Below are 22,330 nucleotides of genomic sequence, written 5' to 3' on the forward strand. Positions count from 1 at the left end.
TTTAAAGCCATAGGACTGGCTGAGATTATCCAGAGGAGAAAATAGAGATAAAGAGGTGCAGGAATAATCCCTGGGGTACCCTTGTCCTTTGGAGGTCAAGTTGAGAAGAGGACTGTAGGAAAGCCTGAGCCGGTGTCTGAGAGCTGAATGCTGCGGGAATCTGGGCTCAGAAACGGAGGAAAAGCCACCAGTTTAAAATTGAATTATAGTTCTGGTTTTAGCAGGTGGTACTGGGTCTGGTGATGAGAGATGGCCTATCCACCCCCTGTCTTATGTCTGTACCTAAAACATCTAGCATGGGGCTGGGATAGAGGAGTATGGCAGGATCAAGGAGACATCCTTTCATTTTTTTTTCTTTTTATGGCAGCACTTGCAGCATATGGAAGTGCCTGGGCTAGGGGTTGAGACAGAGCTGTAGCTGCCACCCTACGCCACAGCTCCTGCAACGCCAGATCCAAGCGGCAGTTACAACCTACCTGCAGCTTGCAGCAACAGCGGATTCTTAACCCACTGAGTGAGATCAGGGATTGAACCTGCATCCTCATGGAGACAGTATTGAGTCCTTAACCCGCTGAGCCACAATGGGAAACAGAGACATTCTTTGTCATTAGAAAGACTCCCACATCTTTTGTATTTAAACACACTATCCAGGAGTTCCCTGGTGGTTCAGTGGATTAAGGACGTGGCATTGTCACTGCAGTGGCTTGCAGCTGTGGCGTGGTTTCAATCCCTGGCCCAGGAACTTCTGCTTGCCTTGGGTGTGGTGAGAAAACACCCCCCCACACACATTATCCTATACTTGTAATTAATATAATACGTGTTTAAGGAAAGAGGAAGTAAGAATTTCAGTATAGAAAGAAAACCTATGAGTTTATTTTATCTTCCCGTAAGTTAGTGATGTTAAATGTACGTTGTAATTCTTTTTGTCTTAGGTAGACTATTATATTTTAATAACTATTAGAGTGATCACACAAGGCTCAAGTATGTGACCTTTGTGTATTTAAGATTTTGGGAGGAGAAGGTACAAGTAAAAAAAAAAAAAAATCAATCCAGATGTTTTCACATTAAGTCACCTTTGTCTAATGGGATATTGTCTCTAAATAGATTTTTTTAAAAAATCAGTTTTCCAGGGAGTTCCTGTTTTAGCTCAGTGGGTTATGAACCTGACTAGTAGTCTTGTGGGTGCGGGTTTGATCCCTGGCCTCACTCAGTGGGTTAAGGATCTGGCATTGCCATGAGCTGTGGTGTAGGTCGCAGACGCGGCTCGGATCTGGTGTTGCTGTGGCTGTGGCATAGGCCGATTAGACCTGTAACTGTAGCTCCGATTAGACCCCTAGCCTGGGAACCTCCATATGCTGTGGGAGCGGCCCTTAAAAAAAAAAATCAGTTTTCCAACATGGGGTATAGTGCCCCTTGAGAAAGTCACACTGTCCGTTTTTTCAATTGGTCAGCAGAGCCAGAACTCTTAGACAGGATTCCCATAAATGAATTATGAAAACGCTGAAGGTCATTTGTTTTGCCCTGTGATGCTTTCAGCCATCAGTGGTTTGCTGATAATTTGGAAACCTCTCACCCTTGGTTCTAGAAAAGCATTCTGGGTTTGGTGTGTGTTCCCCTTTGCCATACTCAAACATTCAGGAACTGGAAATAGGGAAGCAGTGGCTTCTTAGAAAAACTTAGAGATGAATGGAACCGGAACTGCACAACTGGCAAAACGGAAGAGGAACTGTTGATCTTGTGCATTATTGCTTTTGCTTATTTTTTCTCCTTTGCTAGGAGACCTGTTATGATGATGTGTGTAGTACTCACCACACTGCCGAGCTTCAGCTTTTCTATAGCAGTGACCGAGGTATGGAATTTTGATTTCTTCTGCTGCAAGCTTTTGAGATTTTTAAAATGTCCTCTGTTCTTAAAATTTCATAGAGTGATGTGCCCAACACATTTCTTAAAGTTGATTTTCTCCAGTGTGCTACCAAGTTGCAATATATGTATTTAAAGTACTAACATCACTGTTTCCTGTGTGATTCTGGAGGAAGGTCTAGCAGCCAATTAAAAAAAAAAAATTGCTTCTGGGGAGTTCCCATTGTAGTGCAGTGGATAATGAATCCGACTAGGAACCATGAGATGGTGGTTCAATCCCTGCCCTTGCTCAGTGGGTTAAGGATCCGGCGTTGCCGTGAGCTGTGGTGTAGGTTGCAGACGCGGCTCGGATCCTGCATTGCTGTGGCTGTGGTGAAGGCTGGCGGCTACAGCTCCGATTGGACCCCTAGCCTGGGAACCTCCATATGCCATGGGAGCGGCCCTAAAAAAGGCAAAAAGACAAAAAAAAAAAAAAAATTGCTTCTTTGTCTATGTGAGAAAGGAATGTTCTTTGGAAAATAATAATAATAATAAAAAAAAGCAAGGAATTTGAGAGTAGATCCACATTTGTTTCTTCTAACCTGATGTTTTTCATGAGCATCCTCAGCTCTAAATGGAGTAAAACAACATCCACGGGAACGACCGCTCACATGCTAAGACCTTTGCTAATAGATCCATTGACAAATAATTTGCACATGATGTTTATTTGAAAATAAATTCATTGAGTTCATGGTTCAACAAAATGCAGCTTCAGGGGGACTCTGATGGATAGTGTCTGCAGGATAGGAATATTGCAGGCAGAACTTTTAGGCTGTAATGACAGTTTTACCTGAGATGTTCTAAGCAGAATGCCTTGCTAATCTTCTTAATTTGCAAGGTGCTGTGAAAGCTCATTTTATTGATTTGTTTGTGCATACGATTTTCAGTGACACATTGAATAGGGAGTCACTAAGTGCGTATTACTCGCCAGTCACCGTGTTAGGTAGAGGATAGGGCACTCAGAAGATTTCAGAGTCTCGAGCTCTTAGGAATAATTGATTGTCAGTAGAGATAAAAATAAACAGACATTTCAGATAGGTCTGCTCAGTGCTGTGGGAGAGGTGAGTACGGGGTAATGTATGACTTCGCTAGAAACCACACCACTGTTAGGAGATGTCCTAGGTGCATGATTAGGACAGTATATAAATGTGTAGAATAACCTCAGAAGACCACGCAGATGTCTCTTGCATCAAACTGCAACATATGAATATTTTAATCTAGATATATCATTTTCTCCCCCTTCCTCCCCAAAGACCTTATAAAGCACTTGAGAAGTGCTCAAGAGTTTGAGAAATTCCTTTCACAGGAGTTCCTGTCATGACGCAATGGAACCAAATCCGACTAGGAAGCATGAGGTTGTGGGTTCAATCCCTGGCCTTCATCAGTGGGTTAAGGATCCAGCATTACCGTCAGCTGTGGTGTAGGTCATAGATGTGGCTGGGATCTTGCGTTGCTGTGGCTGTGGCTGTGGCGCAGGCCAGCAGCTGTAGCTCCGATTTGACCCCTAGCCTGGGAACCTCCATATGCCGCGGGTGTAGCCCTACAAACACAGTGAATAAATAAAAATATAAATAAAAAATTTTAAAAAAGAAATTCATTTCACAACCTTTCAAAGAGCACCATTCTCAGAGAGGGTGGTCTCTCTGTAGTTTGATTCCCCTTTCTTGGATTCTTGCTCATGTCTCACCCATGGTTGCATATTTTCCTTTCCTTTTTTCATACTTAATTTTTCACTGAAGTGTATGTAACACACAGAAAAGTTCACACGACCTAAATATACAATGTTAAGGGAATACCACGAAGGAACCCCCTGTGGAAGCACTACTCAGGTTTAAAAAAAAATGAAACTTTACCAGCTCCCTAAAAACTATTGCCATACTCCTTGTAATGATTATTTTCCCTTCACCCCAAAGGTAACTTCTGCCTTAACAGGTTAGTTTATCTTTTTTGGAAAGTTTTTTTTTGTTGTTATTGTTTTGTTCTGTTCTGTTTTGTTTTGCTTTGCTTTTTAGGGCTGCACCTGCAGCATAGGGAAGTTCCCAGGCTTAGGGGTCAAAATCGGAGCTGCAGCTGCCTACACCACAGCCATAGCAATGCCAGATCCAAGCTGAGTCTGCCACCCACACCATGGCAATGCCAGATCCTTAACCGGCTAGGCAAAGCCAGGGATTGAACCTGAATCCTCATGGATACTAGTCGGGTTTGTAACCCACTGAGCCACAAAGGGAACTCCTTGTCTTTGAAAGTTTTATGAAGGGAAATCAGACTATCTCTGTCCGTCTGTCTATGTTTGGCTTCTTTTATTCAGAAGTGTGGTTCATTTATTTTCACTCCTGTACAGTGTTTCATTTTATGAATAGATCATAATTTATTCCTAAGTATTCCTAAGTACTACTCTTTTTTTTTTTTTGGCCATGCCTGCAGCTTGTGGAAGTTCCCAGGCTTGGGATTGAATCTGTGCCACAGCAGTGACCCCAGCCTTTGCAGTGACAACACTGGATTCTTAACCTGCTGAGCCTCCAGTGAACGCCTCATCAGCTCTCCTCTTGATGGCCATTTCAGTTTCCAATTCTGGCTGTTATAATACTGCTGTGAACATCCTTGAACATGTCTCTTGATATGCATGTGCAAGCATTTCAGTTGTTAAATGTGCAGGAGTGCAATTGATGGGTCACAAGATGTTCAAGGGCTCAATCGGAACCGATAATGTCCATTGTTCAAAGATGTTATGCTAATGCAGACTTCCGCCAGCAGAGCATGAGTAGGCTGCTGTCCTCAGCAGCACTTCCACTGTTACTCTTTTTATTTTAACCACACTGGTGATTATATTCTTGAATTTCCTTGTAATTTTCAATTGCATTTCCCCAGTATTAGTGAGATTAAGCATATTTTTCATCTCACACATCCTTTTTTTCCTAATGTGTTTCTTTATCTTTTAAAAATTAGTTTGGAAGAATTCCTTGTATATTCACATTTCAAGCCCTTTGCTGATTATGTATATTGCAAATATCATCTCACTATCTCACTATTTTTTTGGGGGAGGGCTCATTGTTCAGCAGCTTGATGTGGGATCTCAGTTCCCAGACCAGGAACTGAACCTGGGCCACAGCGGTGACAGTGCCAAGTCCTAACCACCAGACCACCAGTGAACTCCCTGTGACTTTGTAGTCTTGATGGTATGTTTTGATGGAGAGACGCTCTTAATTTTAAAATAGTACAGTGCATCAATTTCTTTACATTATGAGTAGTGCTTTTGGTAACTTGTTTGAGCAGATTTATCATGTTGTGAATCTGAACCATTGAGGTCCTGAGTATTTTCTCCTATGTTGTATTTTGGAGGCTATGTTGTTTTGCCGTTCTCTTTTACATTCACCATCCACCTGGAGCTAGTTTTTGTGTATATTGTACTGTAGGGAATCAAGTTTGTTTTTTTTTCCCCCAAATACTGTCTAATGAACTGGGTTTTTTTTTTTTTTTTTTTTTTTTTTGATTTCTTGGGCCGCTCCCATGGCATATAGAGGTTCCCAGGCTAGGGGTCGAATCAGAGCTATAGCCACCTGCCTATGCCAGAGCCACAGCAACATGGGATCTGAGCCGCGTCTGCAACCTACACCACAGCTCACGGAAATGCCGGATCCTTAACCCACTGAGTGAGGCCAGGGATTGAACCCGCAACCTCATGGTTCTTAGTCGGATACGTTAACCACTGAGCCACGACGGGAACTCCTGATGGACTAACATTTTTTTTTTTTAAACTATGCTCCTTTTATTCCTCTTTTCTAATAATCTGATTAATGGGAAGTCACACTGGTATCAGGCAAGTTTCCTTTTGTACTTCCTGTGGGTGGCTTTTTTTCTCTCTTTTTTTTTTAATGTTATTAATTTTAATTTCGGCCCTTCTTTTCCTAGAAACCCTTTCTTTTTTTCTCTTATCTCTTTCTTCCATCTTTCCTTCCTTCCTCCCTCCCTTCTTCCTTCCTTCTATCTTTTCTTTTCCTTTACTTTCCTTTCTTTTCTTCCTCCCTTTCTTTTTTCATGGCCACCCTGCAGCATATAGAAGTTCCCAGGCCAGGAATTGAATCTGAGCCACTGCTTTGACCTATGCCTTAGCTGCAGCAGTGCCAGTTATTTTAACCCTCTGCACTTGACCAGGGATCAAACTGGCACCTCCACTGGGACCCGAGCCACTGCAGTTGGATTCTTTTTTTTTTTCTTTTGTCCTTTTTGAGGGCCTCACCCCAGCATATGGAGTTTCCCAGGCTAGGGGTCTAACTGTAGCTATTGCTGCCAGCCTATGCCAGAGCCACAGCAACACCAGATCTAAGCTGCATCTGTGACCTACATCACAGCTCACCGCAACGCCAGATCCTTAACCCACTGAGCACGGCCAGGGATCGAACCCACAACCTCATGATTCTTGGTCAGATTCATTTCTGCTGCGCCACTATGGGAACCCCCTGCAGTCAGATTCTTAACCCACTGTGCCAAAGTACCATTTGTTAAAAAGTCTGTCCTTGCCACATGTTTATACTTGGTCTTTTCTGAATATTCTCTTCTGCCCCATTGCCTACTTTTCTATTCCTGTGCCAAACCATGATGTCTTAATTCTTATAACTTTATAATAGCTCTTTATATCCAGAAGAGTAAAGCTTCCTATCTTCTTTTTCTTCTAAAATGTCTTGCCCTTTGCATTTCCATATACATTTTAGCATCAGTTTGTTATTTCCCACAAAATAGCTGGAATTAAAAAATATATATATAGTCTATGAAAAATGACATTTTGTCTCTCTTTCCAGTACTTCACTATTAATTTCTTTCTCTTGTGTTATTACACTGGCTAGGAACTCTAGTACAGTGTTGAACAGAGATGGTTATGGTGTAATGTTTGTCTTATTCTTGATCTCAGAGGGAAAACTCTTAACATATCACCATTAACATGATGTTTGCCATAGGGTTTTTGTTGTTGTTGTTGTTGATACCTTAAACAGATGAAGGAGGTGCTCCAAAGCCTAGTTGGGTTTACTGGGCTCTCTCTCCTTAGAAGACCCTACACTTTAATTATCTGTGCCCCTAGTTCTTTGAGCTAGGACTCTCAGAGGCTGTGCTTAGCAACCGTATTGAGAGAGATTCCCTATTCTACCACTCTGGGAGCCTACTGTTAAATTTTTATACACACTTACCGAGCTCTATCTTCAACCGAATGCTCTCCCATTGATATGAATCCTTTTTACCCTTTTAGAAATGGTTCAAAACCTTTTCAGGTTGAACACTTAAAAAGCTGAAAACCAAGCTTCTAGACTTTTAGTAAATGTGTTGATAATTAACTTAGCACTGCTTTCAGACTCCTCAAAGAATTTTGCACAAAGAAACCCCAAAAGTGTAATGCTTCTAAATGGTCTTCTGAAAACAGGTTCAAAAGAATAGTAATGGATCCGCCATGTTACCGGATATGTTACCTGACCTGCCAGTCTCTCTGGTCCTGACTAGCTTGATCATCGTGGATATTATTGAAAAACTCAGGATATATCCTCTTAGAGGGAGGCAAAGGAGTAAGTATTCTTTTAAATACAAATATCTTTAAAAGTTTGACATATGGTTGACCTTTCTCCCACTCTGTTAGGTGTTGACATGTTTAATGATATTCTTTAAGAGCTAATATTACAGATAGAAGATTATATATGAAGATATCTGAATATAATTTTTAAAACCTACTTTGATAGCTATACAATTGTTCTTATTTTTTGATTTTGATAGTACTGGTAAATTAATAGAGTTACTAAATATTTAATACTAAATCTTTAATGTTTACTCTTATAAGAATTGTCTAAGTCAATTATTATAGATTTATATTTTTAGAAACTCTCTAAACCTTAAGTTTAGATGAATAAGCAGAGAGTTTAGTCTGGATACCTTTGATGCAGGGATTAATTAGTATGACTACTGCACATATGTCCTAGAGAGTTATGTGTTTTTAATTGCAGATGGTCAAAAACATACAGATCACACTGGTAAAACCAAGATAGGCCATATGCCTCCAAAGGCAACACTTGAAACTAAATATGGGTTGGCCTTTAAAAAAAGGCATTTTGTTAATTGGATATGCTATTGGGTCAGTTATAAATTCCCTCAGCTTTGATTTAATTTCATGTGATGGTGTCCGTGTTCGATTTACACTCTATGTGGGGTATGGTAATTGTATGGCAAAGACTGCATTTGAAATGGTCAGGTTTTGTCTAGTCACTTCCTGATGGATGGGTGGGATGCACTGAGTGAGTCATCAGAGAATGCTTTGGAGTCCTGGGACTGCACTCCCTCAACCAGGAAGGAAAATGACTAGAGAGTCATTTACTGTGAGCTACACCCCTCCCGTCGCTCCTGCTCCTCAAACTGAAAATCGAAACTCAAGTGGAGGAAATCAGAGACTCTGAGCTTCATATTTGCACTTTGTCCTTGGGTGGGAGAGGATAGACTATGCGGGTTAACCTAACACAGGTGACACAGTGGATAAAATGCCAGCCAGTGAATCCATTGAGGAAATACACTCCCAAGATGTATGTGCCGTCTACCCCCAAATGTTTTTGCCTTAAACCTAAGAGATCTGGGAATCACCAGACCCTTTACCACTTCTCTAGACTCCATAACAACGCAAGCCTATTTTGAAATTGAACTGTTTTTAACGAGACTGTATTTTCCATGTTAACGTGAATTTTCTAAGTTTTTAGTGAAAGGTTTTTTTGTTTTTTTTTTTTTAAGAAAAAAACACATGTGTTTATTTTGGGGGATAAGTTATTGGTGTTTTATATTTTAACTGATGAGTTGGATTTTTAAAGGGGAATTTTCCTTGTATTCAGAAGTCATGATGACAAGAGAATCAAAAATAAAAGAACCCCAAGGGAGAAGTCTTTCTTAGGAAGATTCTAGAACATTTTGTACAACTGCTATTTCTTAGCTGAAAAGCTTCCTTTTTGAGCTTTTCTCTACTCAAACTTAGGATGGTTAATGTCTAGTTTAATAGGTCCACCATTTGATAAAAATCACCATGTAAAAAACTAGCATTCATTCAAAATACCTTTGTAAATATTAATTATATGTATTTTTAATTTCTGTGCAAACATTGTTTTTTTCTTTTGGTTTTTTTGTTTTTGTTTTTGGGGCCACACCTGCGGCACATGGAGGTTCCTGGGCTAGGGGTCCAGTTGGAGCTACTGCTGCTGGCCTACAACATAGCCACAGCGACATCAGATTCGAGCCACATCTGCAACCTACACCACAGCTAATGGCAACACCAGATCTGTAACCCACCGAACCAGGCTAGGGATCGAACCTACAACCTCACGGTTCCCAGTTGGATTCGTTTCCACTGCGCCACATGGGAACTCCCTTTTCATTTTTCAGGTCTTTTTTTTTTTTTTTTTTTGGTCTTTTTAGGACCACACCCACAGCATATGGAGGTTCCCAGGCTACAGGTCTACAGATTCATTTCCACCTAGCCATGACAGGAACTCCCAGAATAACTATTTTCATTTGGAGACACAAGTTTTTTATCCCCAGGCTGGGCTTGAATAATTTCAAGTAATGGCCAGGCCTTCCACTGGAAACCACTGCTGCCTGTCCCATCACCAGATCTTGGGGCTGATTCTGGTAGAGCTAGACGCTGTCTTCTTTGGAAGTAGCTCTTTTTGTCTCATAGTTTCTCTTACATTAGCCTTACCTTTGTTGCCTGAACCCCAAATCATGGTCATCATTAGATTCTCCTACCTGCCTCATAAGATTCCTTAACTCCTGTATAAACCAGTGATTGCAAACAGACACCTAAGAGAGTCCATGTTTAGGTAGTAAGCTTTCTGTCCTGCCTGCAGGTCTCATTTGAATAGCATGAGCCCAACGCAGGTACCATGTCACCAAGTGGTACAATAGAGTATAGTATTTAAACTACTATGGTGCCACAGGTGATGCAAAACTTCATTTTTATCTAAGGTGTTGGAGTTCAGAAAAGACTAAAGGAGATACCTGGAATTTGTAGGAGTTTTTAGGCAGACATGTAAAGAAAGTTTTCTCCAGAGATAAATGGTTGGGTCTTGAGAAACTCGGGCGTACGTCTAGTAAATGGGTGAGTTTGGAAAGTAAAAATAACTTCCATTGGATTTCCCACTGAGAGTGGGTAAACACCTATTGCTGAAATGGGAATTGTCTTCTTGAGACCAGCTACTGTCTGCTTTTCAAGTCATTAATTTGGAAACCTCCAAAGCTGCTTCAAGAACTATTGAAAAAACTTTGGGGGTAGAGAGGGCAGGAAAGGAAGGCTGAATTTGGGATCTCTGGATGCCCCGATTTCTACCTCAACTAGAGGAACACAATTTTTGTTTGCATAAGAGTTTTTGTTTGTTTTGCTTTTTAGGGCCACACTTGCGGCATGTAGAAGTTCCCAAGCTAGGGGTCAATTGGAGCTTCATCTGCTGGGCTACACCACAACCACAACAACCTGTAATGACAGATTTTGGCAATGCTGGATCCTTAACCCACTGAGCAAGGCCAGGGAGTGAACCCACATCCTCATGGATGCTAGTCGGATTCATATCACTGAGTCACATCGGGAGCTCAAGGAGTTGGTATTTTATTTTATTTTATTTTATTTTTTTGCCATTTTTAGGGCCGTTCCCTCGGCATATGGAGGTTCCCAGGCTAGGGGTCAAATCGGAGCTGAAGCTGCCGGCCTACGCCAGAGCCACAGCAACACCAGATCTGAGCTGCATCTGTGACCTGCACCACAGCTCACAGCAATGCCGGATCCTTAACCCACTGAGCAAGGCCAGGGATCAAACCCGCAACCTCATGGTTCCTAGTCGGATTCGTTAACCACTGAGCCATGACGGGAACTCCAGGAGCTGGTATTTTATGTAAGATCTCATTTGAGAAAAAAAAATGGTTCTTCTGCTAAATGTTTGAAAATCACCGTAGGACCTCAGAGTTGTAGGCTGTGCTTGCGTGTAGGATAGTGATGTAACTCAAGTGGCCAGTTCTCAACATCTGCAGCCATTGGTTCCCCAAGAAACATGACACTGCACCACCTAGAGAAAAAGTGTGCCCCCTCCAAGGTCTTGTGACTGCTGCCCCTTCTGGGATATAATGCAAAGCGCTGCACTGCAGTGTAATCCAATACAGTGGAATTCAAGTCTGCAGATAGAGCAGGGCCATCCCAGTGCAGGACACACAAGTTTGAAGCCTGACACATACAAAAAACAGACAACATTTTTAACATTTCATTTTGAATCTTTTTTATTTCTCATATTTTCTATTTTTCCAAAATAATACATATTAATTCAAAAGATTATTGAATAGACATAAGCCAAACAGAAGAAACTGGAAATCAACCATAGTCCTACCCACTAGAGATTTATAACTGATAACGTTGATGGACATTCTTCAGTTAAGAAAACTGACTTTATAATTTCCTTTTTTCTAATGTATGTTGGGTATCATTATTAACATATGGCAAGTATTATTCTTTTTATTGCATCTTCTATGGTGTCATTTTTATTGGTTGAATAATATTCCATTGCATTAATGAACCATGGCTTATTAACTAATCCCTTGTTGTTGGACAACTAGATTTTTCTCCCTAGTTTTTTTTTTTTTTTTTTTTTGCCATTTCTTGGGCCACTCCCACAGCATATGGAGGTTCCCAGGCTAGGGGTCGAATAGGAGTTGTAGCCGCCGGTCTATGCCAGAGCCACAGCAATGTAGGATCCCAGCCGTGTCTGCAACCTACACCACAGCTCATGGCAACGCCGGATCCTTAACCCACTGAGCAAGGCCAGGGATCGAACCTGCAACCTCATGGTTCCTAGTCGGATTCATTAACCACTGAGCCACGACAGGAACTCCGCCCTAGTTTTTAAATACTATAAACACTACTATTATGACTTGTTCAGAAATGGAAAGGGTTGAGAAAAGCACAAGGGTGTAGTTAAAATGAATAAGGTGATGTGTGTTCACGTTGGGCAGGGAAGGCGAGCCATGGTTACAGTTTGTGGATGTGTAGATGGCCTGTGTTTATGGGGACCCTGTGCTGTGTATGGGACTCAGAAGCTACTCTGTGAGATGACTAGCCAGGCAGAGGCTGGGGACAGAGAGAGTCAACTGCTGCTGGATGACAGCTGAAATGACATCAGGATGATGACCACAGGGAGTGTCCTCAGAAGACCCAGAGCATCTGCACATGCCCAGACTCCTTGGCAGCCACGCTTGCCAAAAGACAGGGACTATTATGGGCTGGCTGCACATGCAGACACACACAGAGGGGGTCAGAGGGGGTGGTACACATGGGCGGCAAGATAGTCTGGCTACATTCGGGCTCTCTGCAGAGTCAGACATGACTTGCTAGAAGTGAGATTAACAGGCTATTTGAGTGGAAAACAGCATGGCTCTGTTGAGGAGGTGGTTTCCACTGTCACATCAGTAAGAGATGCCAGGTATGATGTTGGCAGCGCATGGTTTTCAAATAAATCTGCCCTCCATGACCCTTGTCCAGTTCCTTCTGGGTGGCTTCTTTGATACCCAGAGACTTGGGCCAAGTACCTCAGGGACTTTGGCAGCACAGATGCTGATTTCTTAAGTGAAATGCCTCCATGTGCAAGTGCGGGTTCCGAGGATATGCAGGTTTTGAAGGCTGACGTGGATACTTTTTAAAAAGTTCTCCCAGCAATTCTGATGCCCACCCTGATCGAGAGCCTTTGATTACAGGCAGTATTAGGAACTGAGCCAAAGAGCAGGTTCACATCTGAGAGATGAAACCCAAATTCCTAAAGGAATCTCCTTTCCAGATTTCCTGGAAACGGAACTCATGACTCCGTAACTAAATAGAACGCAAGAGATGTCACAAGAGGTACAAGAATTATAAAGGGATCAACTGCTTTTCTCTGAGTCAAATGAATGGCATTTTGAGTTCCTCTTTGCTTCTTTTTAAGAAAAAGCTTATCATACACTCTGAGCCCTGTGTGTGAGCTGGGTTTCCATAATGTGTTTTGCAATGTGGTTACAGAGTATGTTTGAGGAACACTCTGTCCGGGACATGCCAAGAGGGGGGTACATTTCCTTTTATACCCCCCCTTTTCTATTTAGAAGGAAGTTTCAGGCAAGTATGTCAGCTCTAGGATTTCCCTCTCCTTCCCAAGAAATAAGTAGCCATTTACCAGACAGGGGCTGAGAGAAGGGTAGACGGTCTGATTTATTCCTTCTAATGAAACACCAGCTGTCAGGATTAGGCCAGTGAGACTGGCCAGGAACTAGATGGCAGTGGTCCTTGCAACATCAGATGCCGTCAGAATGCCAGCTAGGACTGCCTTTGATTAGGATAGCTTTTGGTGATTTTAATGACCGAGCATTTAATTGTTTTTTTGTTTTTTTGTTTTTTTTTTTTCCTGGTTGGTGGTGGGGGGTGGGGGGGGTGGAGAAAATGTAGGAACAATGTTAGTATATCCAGTGAGATTTTTGAGGATTGCAAGCTATTTTCCAAATAATTATTTTCAGAGGCTGGGAAGAGTAAGTGAACAGTAAAGCATTCAGCAGGCATTGCTTTATCACAGCATCAAAAGTCGCCTGCCCCAGTTAGAAGTTAAAGACACAGGACTCGCATAGGTTTGGAGAGAGTGACACAGGCTGTTGAGGGGACAGACAGACATCCGGGTCCTGAGTAGAGGAATGGCAGTTTGTGCAGACTGTTTTCACAGGCTATTTTAGGACACCAAGTCCCCCATTTCTGGTAGGTAGGTGTTCTAAAGGCTTATTCTGATGAACTCACAACCTCTTTCTTCTTCGAATCACGCTTTGGCACTTTTGTCCCCTGACTGGGGACTTGGGCCTGAGAGGCTTTGAAATACCTTCAGCCACCTCTGGCTGGTGCTGTGGGTACCACCTCCAGTGATGCCCACCAAGTGCTGGGACTGTGTGAACCCACCGCACATGCTCTGCTGGGCCCACCGCCAATGGTGAGCCTTGCAGGTCCCCAGGCAGCACTGCCAGGAGCGCCCCATGTCTCCCAGGGCTTCTTAGCCAAATCATTCCCATGGTCTTGTTTAAGAGGCTCTCTCTAAGACTCAGGCCAGAGGGCGCTCTGAGTGGTAGACCCTGGCTGGGATTCCCAAGTCCCTACTCTGGTGGGGAGGATTGACCGGATGGGGTGAGGGAGGTTATTATTCAGCCTGGTTTTGATGCTTTGGCTTACCTGCCTGAGTGCAGATTTTTTTTTTTTCTCCAGAATGCCCATTACTCCCTTAAGCTCATAGACTTCAGAACAGGAATTCTTCCCATCTTTTATGCAGCAAATCTTTCTGGAGGGCCTGTTCCATACCAGGCACTCTGCTAGATGCCGGGTTGCAATGGAGGATGAAAACTGGCAGAGCCCCCTGTACATGGAGCTCAGGGGCTCATGACCAGTACAGTAAGTTTCTAAACACCACTAACAAATACTTATAATTAAGGCTGAGTTAACTGCTCTAAGGCAAGAAGTCAGATTCATTCCCATGTGTCCCATTTTTGTCACCCAGATTGAGTCTATGCTGTGGTTCCTAGCTCTGATGTATGTCCAATCACTTAACTGTAGAGGGGTTTCAAACACTTTCAAAATCTAGAATGACTTATTATGTATATTAATGCATATTGTATATCATATACTTATTACATTAATTGTTAGCCTAATTAATATAATTATTATTATGGTATATAATATATTGATATAAATGTAGAAAAATAGTTTTTCTGTTTATAGATCATAAATGAAATTGCATTCTCTTATCTAAACTTAAAGGGAAGAAAGACCAGCATATCTCAAATGAAAATCTGGATAAAGATTAGAAAACTGAGAAAATCTTCTTAATCTTCAAAAGTGTAACATTTTAAAATTGGTAATATTGTCAGTTTTTAGCAATTCTTGTCCACTATCAGATGAGTCTGTAAATTGGTGATAGAGGGAAAGACAGTCTTTAAAACTACTATAACTTCCTGCTGTGTCCTCGGATAATAGAATTCTGTCCTCGGATAAAAGAATTCTCTTAGAATTCCACACTGCCTAACTTTCAGAATTGATATGTTTATTTCTTGTCAGATTTAGGCAATGCCTAGTAATCTGAAGCTGAGGGCTTTTGCATTTACCAGATAACAACACGATGCCTTTTAATTTTATTTATTTATTTATTTTTATATTTTTTGTCTTACTAGGGCCACACATGCAGCATATGAAGGTTCCCAGGTTAAGGGTCGAATCAGAGCTGAGGCCTCTGTCCTATGTCACAGCCACAGTAACGTTGGATTCAAGGCACATCTGCGACCTCTACCACAGCTCATGGCAACACTGGATCCTTAAGCCACTGAGCGAGGCCAGGGATCGACCCCCTGTCCTCATGGATGCTAGTCAGATTCATTTCCACTGAGCCACGATGGGAACTCCACAATGCTTTTTTAAAAAGAAAGTTGTCATAGTTTTTCACAGCTGAGCATGTGTTCTCATGAGGTCTTGCAGAAATGATGATGGGTTGAAGATTTGTCTTGCATTCATTAATGTTACGGGTTATTATTATTTGATGAAGCCCTGCCTGTAGTTTTGAGCACATAGAGGGGTATGCTGGCCAAAGTTTAAACAACTGTTTCTCCTGGGGTGGGGTTGGGGAAGCTCTGATTTTTATAGCATGTGTCCCTTTTTCTGGCATAGATACTCTCACTGTGACCAATTTCCGGAGACCAAGGTGGCATCACTGAGCACTGTCACTGAGCATTGAGAAGCTCACAGAACAGGCCCTTGTCAAAGGGCACAAGCTGTCTCTGCCTGGGGGGGATATAGCACGGGGTCGCATTTTCCTTTGTGACTTGAACAGGCAAACCTAAGCATTATGCCTTCTATGTGGATGCTAGAGGAAGGATACAAATACACTTATTTGCAGAACACAAACAGACCCACAGACTCTGAAAACAAACTTATTGTCACCAAAGAGGACAGATGGGGTGAGGGATGGACTGGGGGCATGGGATTGACATATGCACACTGTAGTCTATGAAATGACTGGCCAATAGAAACTTGCTGTAGAGGACAGAGAACTCTACCCAATATTCTGGGACCATTTATGTGGGAAAAGCATCTGAAAGAGAGTGGAGGTGTGTCCATGCAGAACTGAATCACTTTGTCACAACCTTGTAAATTAAGTCTACTTCAGTACAATTAAAAAAAAAAAAAAAAAAAAAGAATTAGGCTCTGCAGTGTGACACTGTATCTCCAACTTTTTGACCTCACCTGGCATGTGGGATCCTGGGTAGCCATGTAACTATCACCAAAGTTGAACCAACTGTAACCACTCTTCCTGTTTATTTACTGCATTCTAGTTGCTATTCTCTCCTAATTTATTTAAAACCAACACATTGTTTAGCACTGCCTACTTTTTATTTGTTTAACACACATAGGCTGTTTCTCTGTGTCAGATACTATTTTAAAGGACTTCTAAATATTGATTCATTCCTTCATCAAAAGCATCCGGGGATGTAGGTGCTGGGTTTCGTCACTTATCACTTGGCAGTTACGTTACTTTTTTTCCCAGCCTCAGACATGCTTCGCAAAGGAAGCTGTATAGACACAGGACAGTGAGTTTAGTCAGTAGGGAGAATCAACATAACAATGTTTATAATCTGTCTTTTAAATATTTTAAAGTATTAAAATGTTTATTTTAGATGGTATATGTTTTATAATTTTTTTGTTCTCTAAAGGTACTGTGACTAAAAGTCATATTTTTAAACATTTTTCATAAGACTGTGACTTTTTTGGCTGTGCCTGTGGCCAGAGATTGAACCCATGCCACAGCTGTGACCTGAGCCATAGCAATGACAATGCCAAGTCCTTAACTCACTGGGCCACCAGGGAACTCCAAGACTGTGACTTTTCTTCTTTTCTAGAATACTTTTCCTCTCAGATCATTATGTCTAAATCATTACCATTTTGCTTTCTCTTGACCATTTTTATCCCAGGGAAAAATTGATTTGGGGGACTGTTAATCAAGACTTGTCATCTTTTTTCTGAGTCTTTAATTCCTTCTCTGGTTGTTGGGAATTGAGTAATAATGTTATTTTGCAGTGGCTGCCTTGACGGCCTCAAGAGCCTCTTTGCTGAATCCCCTCATCCTCTCTGGCTCCCTGCTTTCCATCATCCTTATCTTCAGTGGCTTTCTGTTAGAATGAAATCCAGGAGTTCCCTGGTGGTCTAATGGTTAGGACTCAATGGTGTCATCACTGTGGCCCAGTTTCAGTCCCTGGTCTGGGAATGGACATCCCCTATCAAGCCACTGCCTACAGCCAAAATACATACATACATAAATTCTAAAACCTTTATCATGGTCCATAAGGCTCTACACCATCTGATTCTGCCCCAGACAGTGTGGTCTAGTGGTTAAGGGTTTGAGATTCATATTTTGGTCTTCTTATTCACCTTGTGACCCCAGAAACAATTCTTAATCTCCCACTGCCTCAGTTTATTCATCCTTAAAATGGGAAAATAATAGTATCTGCATGATAGAGGTTTTGTTATTTATTTATTTTTTTATCTTTTTAGGGCTGCACCTGTGGCACATGGAGGTTCCCAGGCTAGGGGTGGAGTCGGAGCTGGCCTACACCACAGCTCACAACCACACCGGATCCTTAACCCACTGAGCGAGGTCAGGGATCAAACCTGTGTCCTCCTGGATGCTAGTCAGATTCATTTCCACTGAGCCACAACGGAACTCCATATTTTTCAATCGAAAGATAGTTGATTAACAATGTTATGTTAGTTTCTAGTGTACAGCAAAGTCATTCCGTTATATATATATTTTTTCACATTCGTTTCCATTATAGGTCATTACAAGCTATTAACTATTATTCCTTGTGCTACACAGTAAATCCTTTTGCTTATCTATTTTATCTATAGCAGTTTGTATCTGTTAATCCCACACTCCTAACCTATTCCCTACTCCTTTTTCCTTTGGTAATCATATCATGGAGCTTTTTTTTTTTAATAAGGGTTAAGTGAATTAATGCATAGGAAGGACTTAGAACAGTGCCTGGTATATAGAAAACACTTAGTAATATTAGCTTCTCACCTCTTCTTCCCTCTCTGCCTCCCCAGCCCCTCAGCACACTCTCCTCCTTTCATTTCATTTTGACCGAAGGACCTTTACACCTGTTCTTCCTGCTGCCCGAAACCTTCCTTTCTCCACTTCTCCCAGAATCCATTCCTATTTATTCTTTGGGTCTCCGCCTGCCACTTCCCAGGTGAGCCATCCTTGACTCCCAGTCTCATTCAGATGCCCTGTGAGGGTCTCTCATCACAGAACTCACCTTCCTTTTAAAGCCCCACCACAGTTCTTTCTTCTCTTCTTTATTGATGAGATCACAGGAGACAGAGTGATGAAGGCAGGGACATTATTTCCGACACCCTGCTCGATCGATGCCCCGCCTAAGCTTGGAACAGCACTCCACAGTTTGTCCGCACACAGCTGACACCCTGGGTTTCCAAGTGTTCAAGCCCTTAACCACCATCACGAGCAGTTCTGCAGCTGCTGTTTGGAAAGGCAGTTTCAAGTCTCCCTCCCCCCAAGGGCACTACCTGGCACTCACCTGCTCTTGCCACTTGATTCCAACACACCCTCTCCCCCGCCACTTCTCGCCAAAACAGCCAAAGATTTCCCTTTTCCAAGTTGCCTGTATACCATGACATTTTTTAAAAGCATAAAATGCACATCTTGGTTTGGTTTAGACAGCCCATTTTTTGTCTCCGCTTCATTCCAGTTTTGTTTTTAGGTGCCCTTCCTTTCTTGTGATTCTGCTCTCTCATTGTAGTGCACGGATTGCGTTCTTTCTGTCTTTGCAAGAGGAATCCATGCTCACTCTAGAAAATTCCTTGCTACTGATTTGTTATTTCGTACTTACATTTCCCCCTGTAAGTGAGCCAGCACTTTGGGGGGAAGAGGTTAGAGAGAGATGCATCACTATGAAGAAATAATCAAATAAAATAGGCTTGGGTTACCTGCTTAAACATGGATCTGTTCATCAGAATTGCATTTCCTTGATTGTCTGGCTTGCACAGGGAGAATAAAAAGTTGTTTTGGCAGCTGGCATCAGCTGTGGGGAACTACAGAGCATGGCTGCTATTTTTACTTTTTACAGAGCAGCGTGAGCCTCTGAGGAAGTGAGTAGATTGCTCTCTCCGTGCTTATATCTTTCACGGATTTTGCACAAATAAATATAATTTCCCCCAAATAGAACACTTGCAAGGGACAGCCGCAATCAAAAGAATTCCAGGAGTTCGTATTGTAGCTCAGGGGTAATGAACCTGACTAGTATCCATGAGAAATGCAGGTGGATCCCTGCCCTTGCTCAGTGGGTTAAGGATCTGGTGTTGCTCTGAGCTCTGGTGTAGGTCACAGGCACATCTCAGATCCCGTGCTGCTGTGGCTGTGGTGTAGGCTGGCAGCTGCAATTCTGATTCAGCCCCTAGGCTGGGAACTTCCATATGCCATGGGTGTGGCCCTAAAAATACAACAACAACAAAAAAATTGCCAGCTATAAGTGTAATTATCACCAAAGTTTAACCAACTGTAATCACTCTTCCTATTTGCTCCATTCTATTTTCTATTTTCTCCCAATTCCTTTAAAAACGATACATTGTTTAGCAATTGCTACTTTTTATTTATTTAACACACACAGGCTGTTTCTCAGTGTCAGACACTATTTTAAACCAGGGAAATGAATCATGGACCCAAAGGGAATAGCACTGGCGCTACCTGAAGGCTTGTTTACATAACTGGAGGATATATTTGTTGGCCCTTTCTAATGACCCAACAAGTTCTTCCTTTTCTTTTTCCGCCGCCTTGTGACATATGGAGTTCCCAGGGGCCAGGGTTCAGATCTGAGCTGCAGTTGCGACCTATACCTCACAAGATCCTTTAACCCACTGTGTGGAAGCTGTGTCCTGGCGCTGCAGAGACACGGCAGAACCCACTGCATCACAGAGGGAACTCCCAAAGCATTTCTTCACACCTTCACTTCTACCCCACGCTCTGGGAGGCCAGCAGAGCTTTCTAGCTCATCCTTAGAATGCTCCTCACTTGGAAAGAGGACAGCAGAGGCCCTAAACCAGCCCCCAAATCTAAACTAGTCCCTAAGGAACTCTGGAGAAAGGGAAGGCTCCCAGCCCTGATTGTACCAAGTACACTTGGATGAGAGCCTTCATGGTTCATTAAAGATCCACTCTAGCTAAACACTCCTTGTTCACACCACCGACTCTTATCCTCAGATATTGGGACTCTCACTGACGGTTTAAAAAATGATAACATGCCACTTCTTTGATGGCACTTCCTGCCTTTGAAACAATGCTGAATTTGCAGTCTTTTTCAAAAGCCCAATTTATACGCTGTGTTCTTCGTGTTGGCAAAGGAATTTGGACTTTCATTGGAACCCCTTTATCTTCTAAGCGAGGTGAAGGAGAGTGCGCCCAGACAGGACACATTCTCTAAGAAACGTGTTTATTATATGTTTGTTTGTTTGTTGTAAAATGAGAGATACAATCAGTACCAGTGAACATCTAAGTTTAAAAAGATAGATTGTATGACGATTAAAATAATGGGAAGTATATATTTTTATAGTATATATTTTTTTTAGTATATATTTTTCTCCCTTGAGTATAATTTATCAAAATGATACCTAATCATGCCCCATGACATCTAAGTTTGGGGAAGAAGTTTTTAAGGGTTATGAGTCTTGGCATTTATTTATGAATGATTCAAATGGGATGGACTGGGAGTTTGGGGTTAGTAGATGCAAACTCTTACATTTGGAATAGATAAGCACTGAGGTCCTACCGTACAGCACAGGGAACTCTATCCAGTCTCTTGAGAGAGAACATGATGGAAGATAATATGAGAAAAAGCATGTACATATGTATATAACTGGGTCACTGCTGTACAGCAGAAATTGGCACAACATTGCAAATCAACTATAGTACAAAATTTTAAAAAATTACGCATGATTCATACCAGAAGTAAATAATATTTCATCAAGAATTTACTTTTTTTTAGTTGATAAATGTACTGAATTCACACTTAAAATTTTAAAATAATGAATCACATAAAAGGAAAACAGGGAGTTCCCATTGTGGTGCAGCAGAAACAAATCCGACCGGTATCCATGAAGACGTGGGTTCAATATCCCTGGCCTTGCTCAGTGGGCTGGGATCCGGCAGTGCCATGAGTTGTGGTGTAGGTTGCAGATGTGGCTTGGATCCGGCGTTGCTGTGGCTGTGGTGTAGGCTGGCAGAGGCAGCTCTGATTTGACCACTAGCCTGGGAACCTCCATGTGCTGTGGGTGTGGCCCTAAAAAGCAAAAAAAAAAAAGGAAAGAAAACTGAGGTTTGTCTTTTAAACAACTCCTACTTCCAGTAATCAAGCATTTTATTAGTTATTAATCATAATAACTTACTGTTTTAAAATGCTTTCACTTCAGCTCAATGCAGTGTAGCAATTTTTTATTTAGGTCTTTAACCTTTAGAGCTATTCCATCTAATGACTCCCTTTAAATTTTGTCTTATCAAGTAATATGGCAGCTCAGCACGTCGCTGAGTAGTTTGTCAAGGTCTGAGGAAGTCTTAGTAAAAGAAATGGTGCTTAAGTGGATACATGTTTGGAAAATAATGTGCTACTCCTTTCGTGTAGAAAAATCATAGCATTAACACTGGTCACAAGAAATTTGAGGTTCCTTCATAACCCAGTCTCAACACACTTGTGTTTATGTGGACAGAAATACATTTTCTTCCTCTCTCTCTCTCTCTCTCTCAGACAGACAGACAGACAGACAGACAGACACACACACACACACACACACACACACACACACGTGCGCGCGCGTGATGTTGATGAGAAAACACCCTAATCATTCAGGTGACTGACATGTTGACCAACCACAGCCTCACGGTCACAAATGCGGTATTTTAACCGATCACACGGACCAGTTCAAAAACTCTGGAGAAAGAAGAGCATAAAAATCTTGGATTCAGAATGTTCCCCCTCCCTAAGGCTCTTTCATGCCCAGCTAACGCCCTCTGAGCCCCAGACACCGAGCCTGGCGATCTGGGTTGCAGTGATCCCCGTGGGCCTCTTACCCAATGACCCGACTGGACCATTGAACTTTCAGATTCACTTGGTTTTATGACATGTTTATGTTTTATAATTAGCACGTGATGTATAGCCTCTAGAAAGTGATAGCAGCCACAAAGTTAAGAGATGGTCGATTGGGGTCAAACAAGTCTGGGTGTGAACTCCAGCGCCTGTCGCTGTGAATTATGTATCTAAATTAGGGCCTCTTTCACCTCTGGGGCTCCTGTTTCCATATTTGGAAAAGGGAAGAGTAGTTCCAATCTCTCAAC

At 42.1% G+C, this 22,330-nt stretch overlaps 1 protein-coding gene across 7 annotated transcripts in view; it reads left to right on the top strand.

Annotated features, from left to right (window-relative positions):
• The window catches only part of TMEM236 (transmembrane protein 236), a 65,743-nt gene that overhangs the window by 39,641 nt on the left and 3,772 nt on the right, over positions 1-22,330 (top strand). For 5 of the 7 annotated variants that reach the window (XM_084980204.1, XM_084980205.1, XM_084980203.1 and 2 more), the window contains 2 exons: positions 1,777-1,849; positions 7,310-7,448. In XM_084980204.1, the coding sequence (XP_084836330.1) occupies positions 1,777-1,849; positions 7,310-7,448 (212 nt within the window). Of the gene's footprint in view, positions 1-1,776; positions 1,850-7,309; positions 7,453-22,330 lie in introns of all 7 variants that reach the window. The other 2 variants (XM_003130725.6, XM_084980207.1) reach the window with 1 other exon arrangement.

The sequence above is a fragment of the Sus scrofa genome, chromosome 10 (assembly GCF_054392235.1).
Source record: "Sus scrofa isolate SSC_HxYL_T2T_F1_AM1 chromosome 10, Sscrofa_HxYL_maternal_Yorkshire_Landrace_v2.0, whole genome shotgun sequence".
In the NCBI taxonomy this organism is placed as follows: domain Eukaryota; kingdom Metazoa; phylum Chordata; class Mammalia; order Artiodactyla; family Suidae; genus Sus; species Sus scrofa.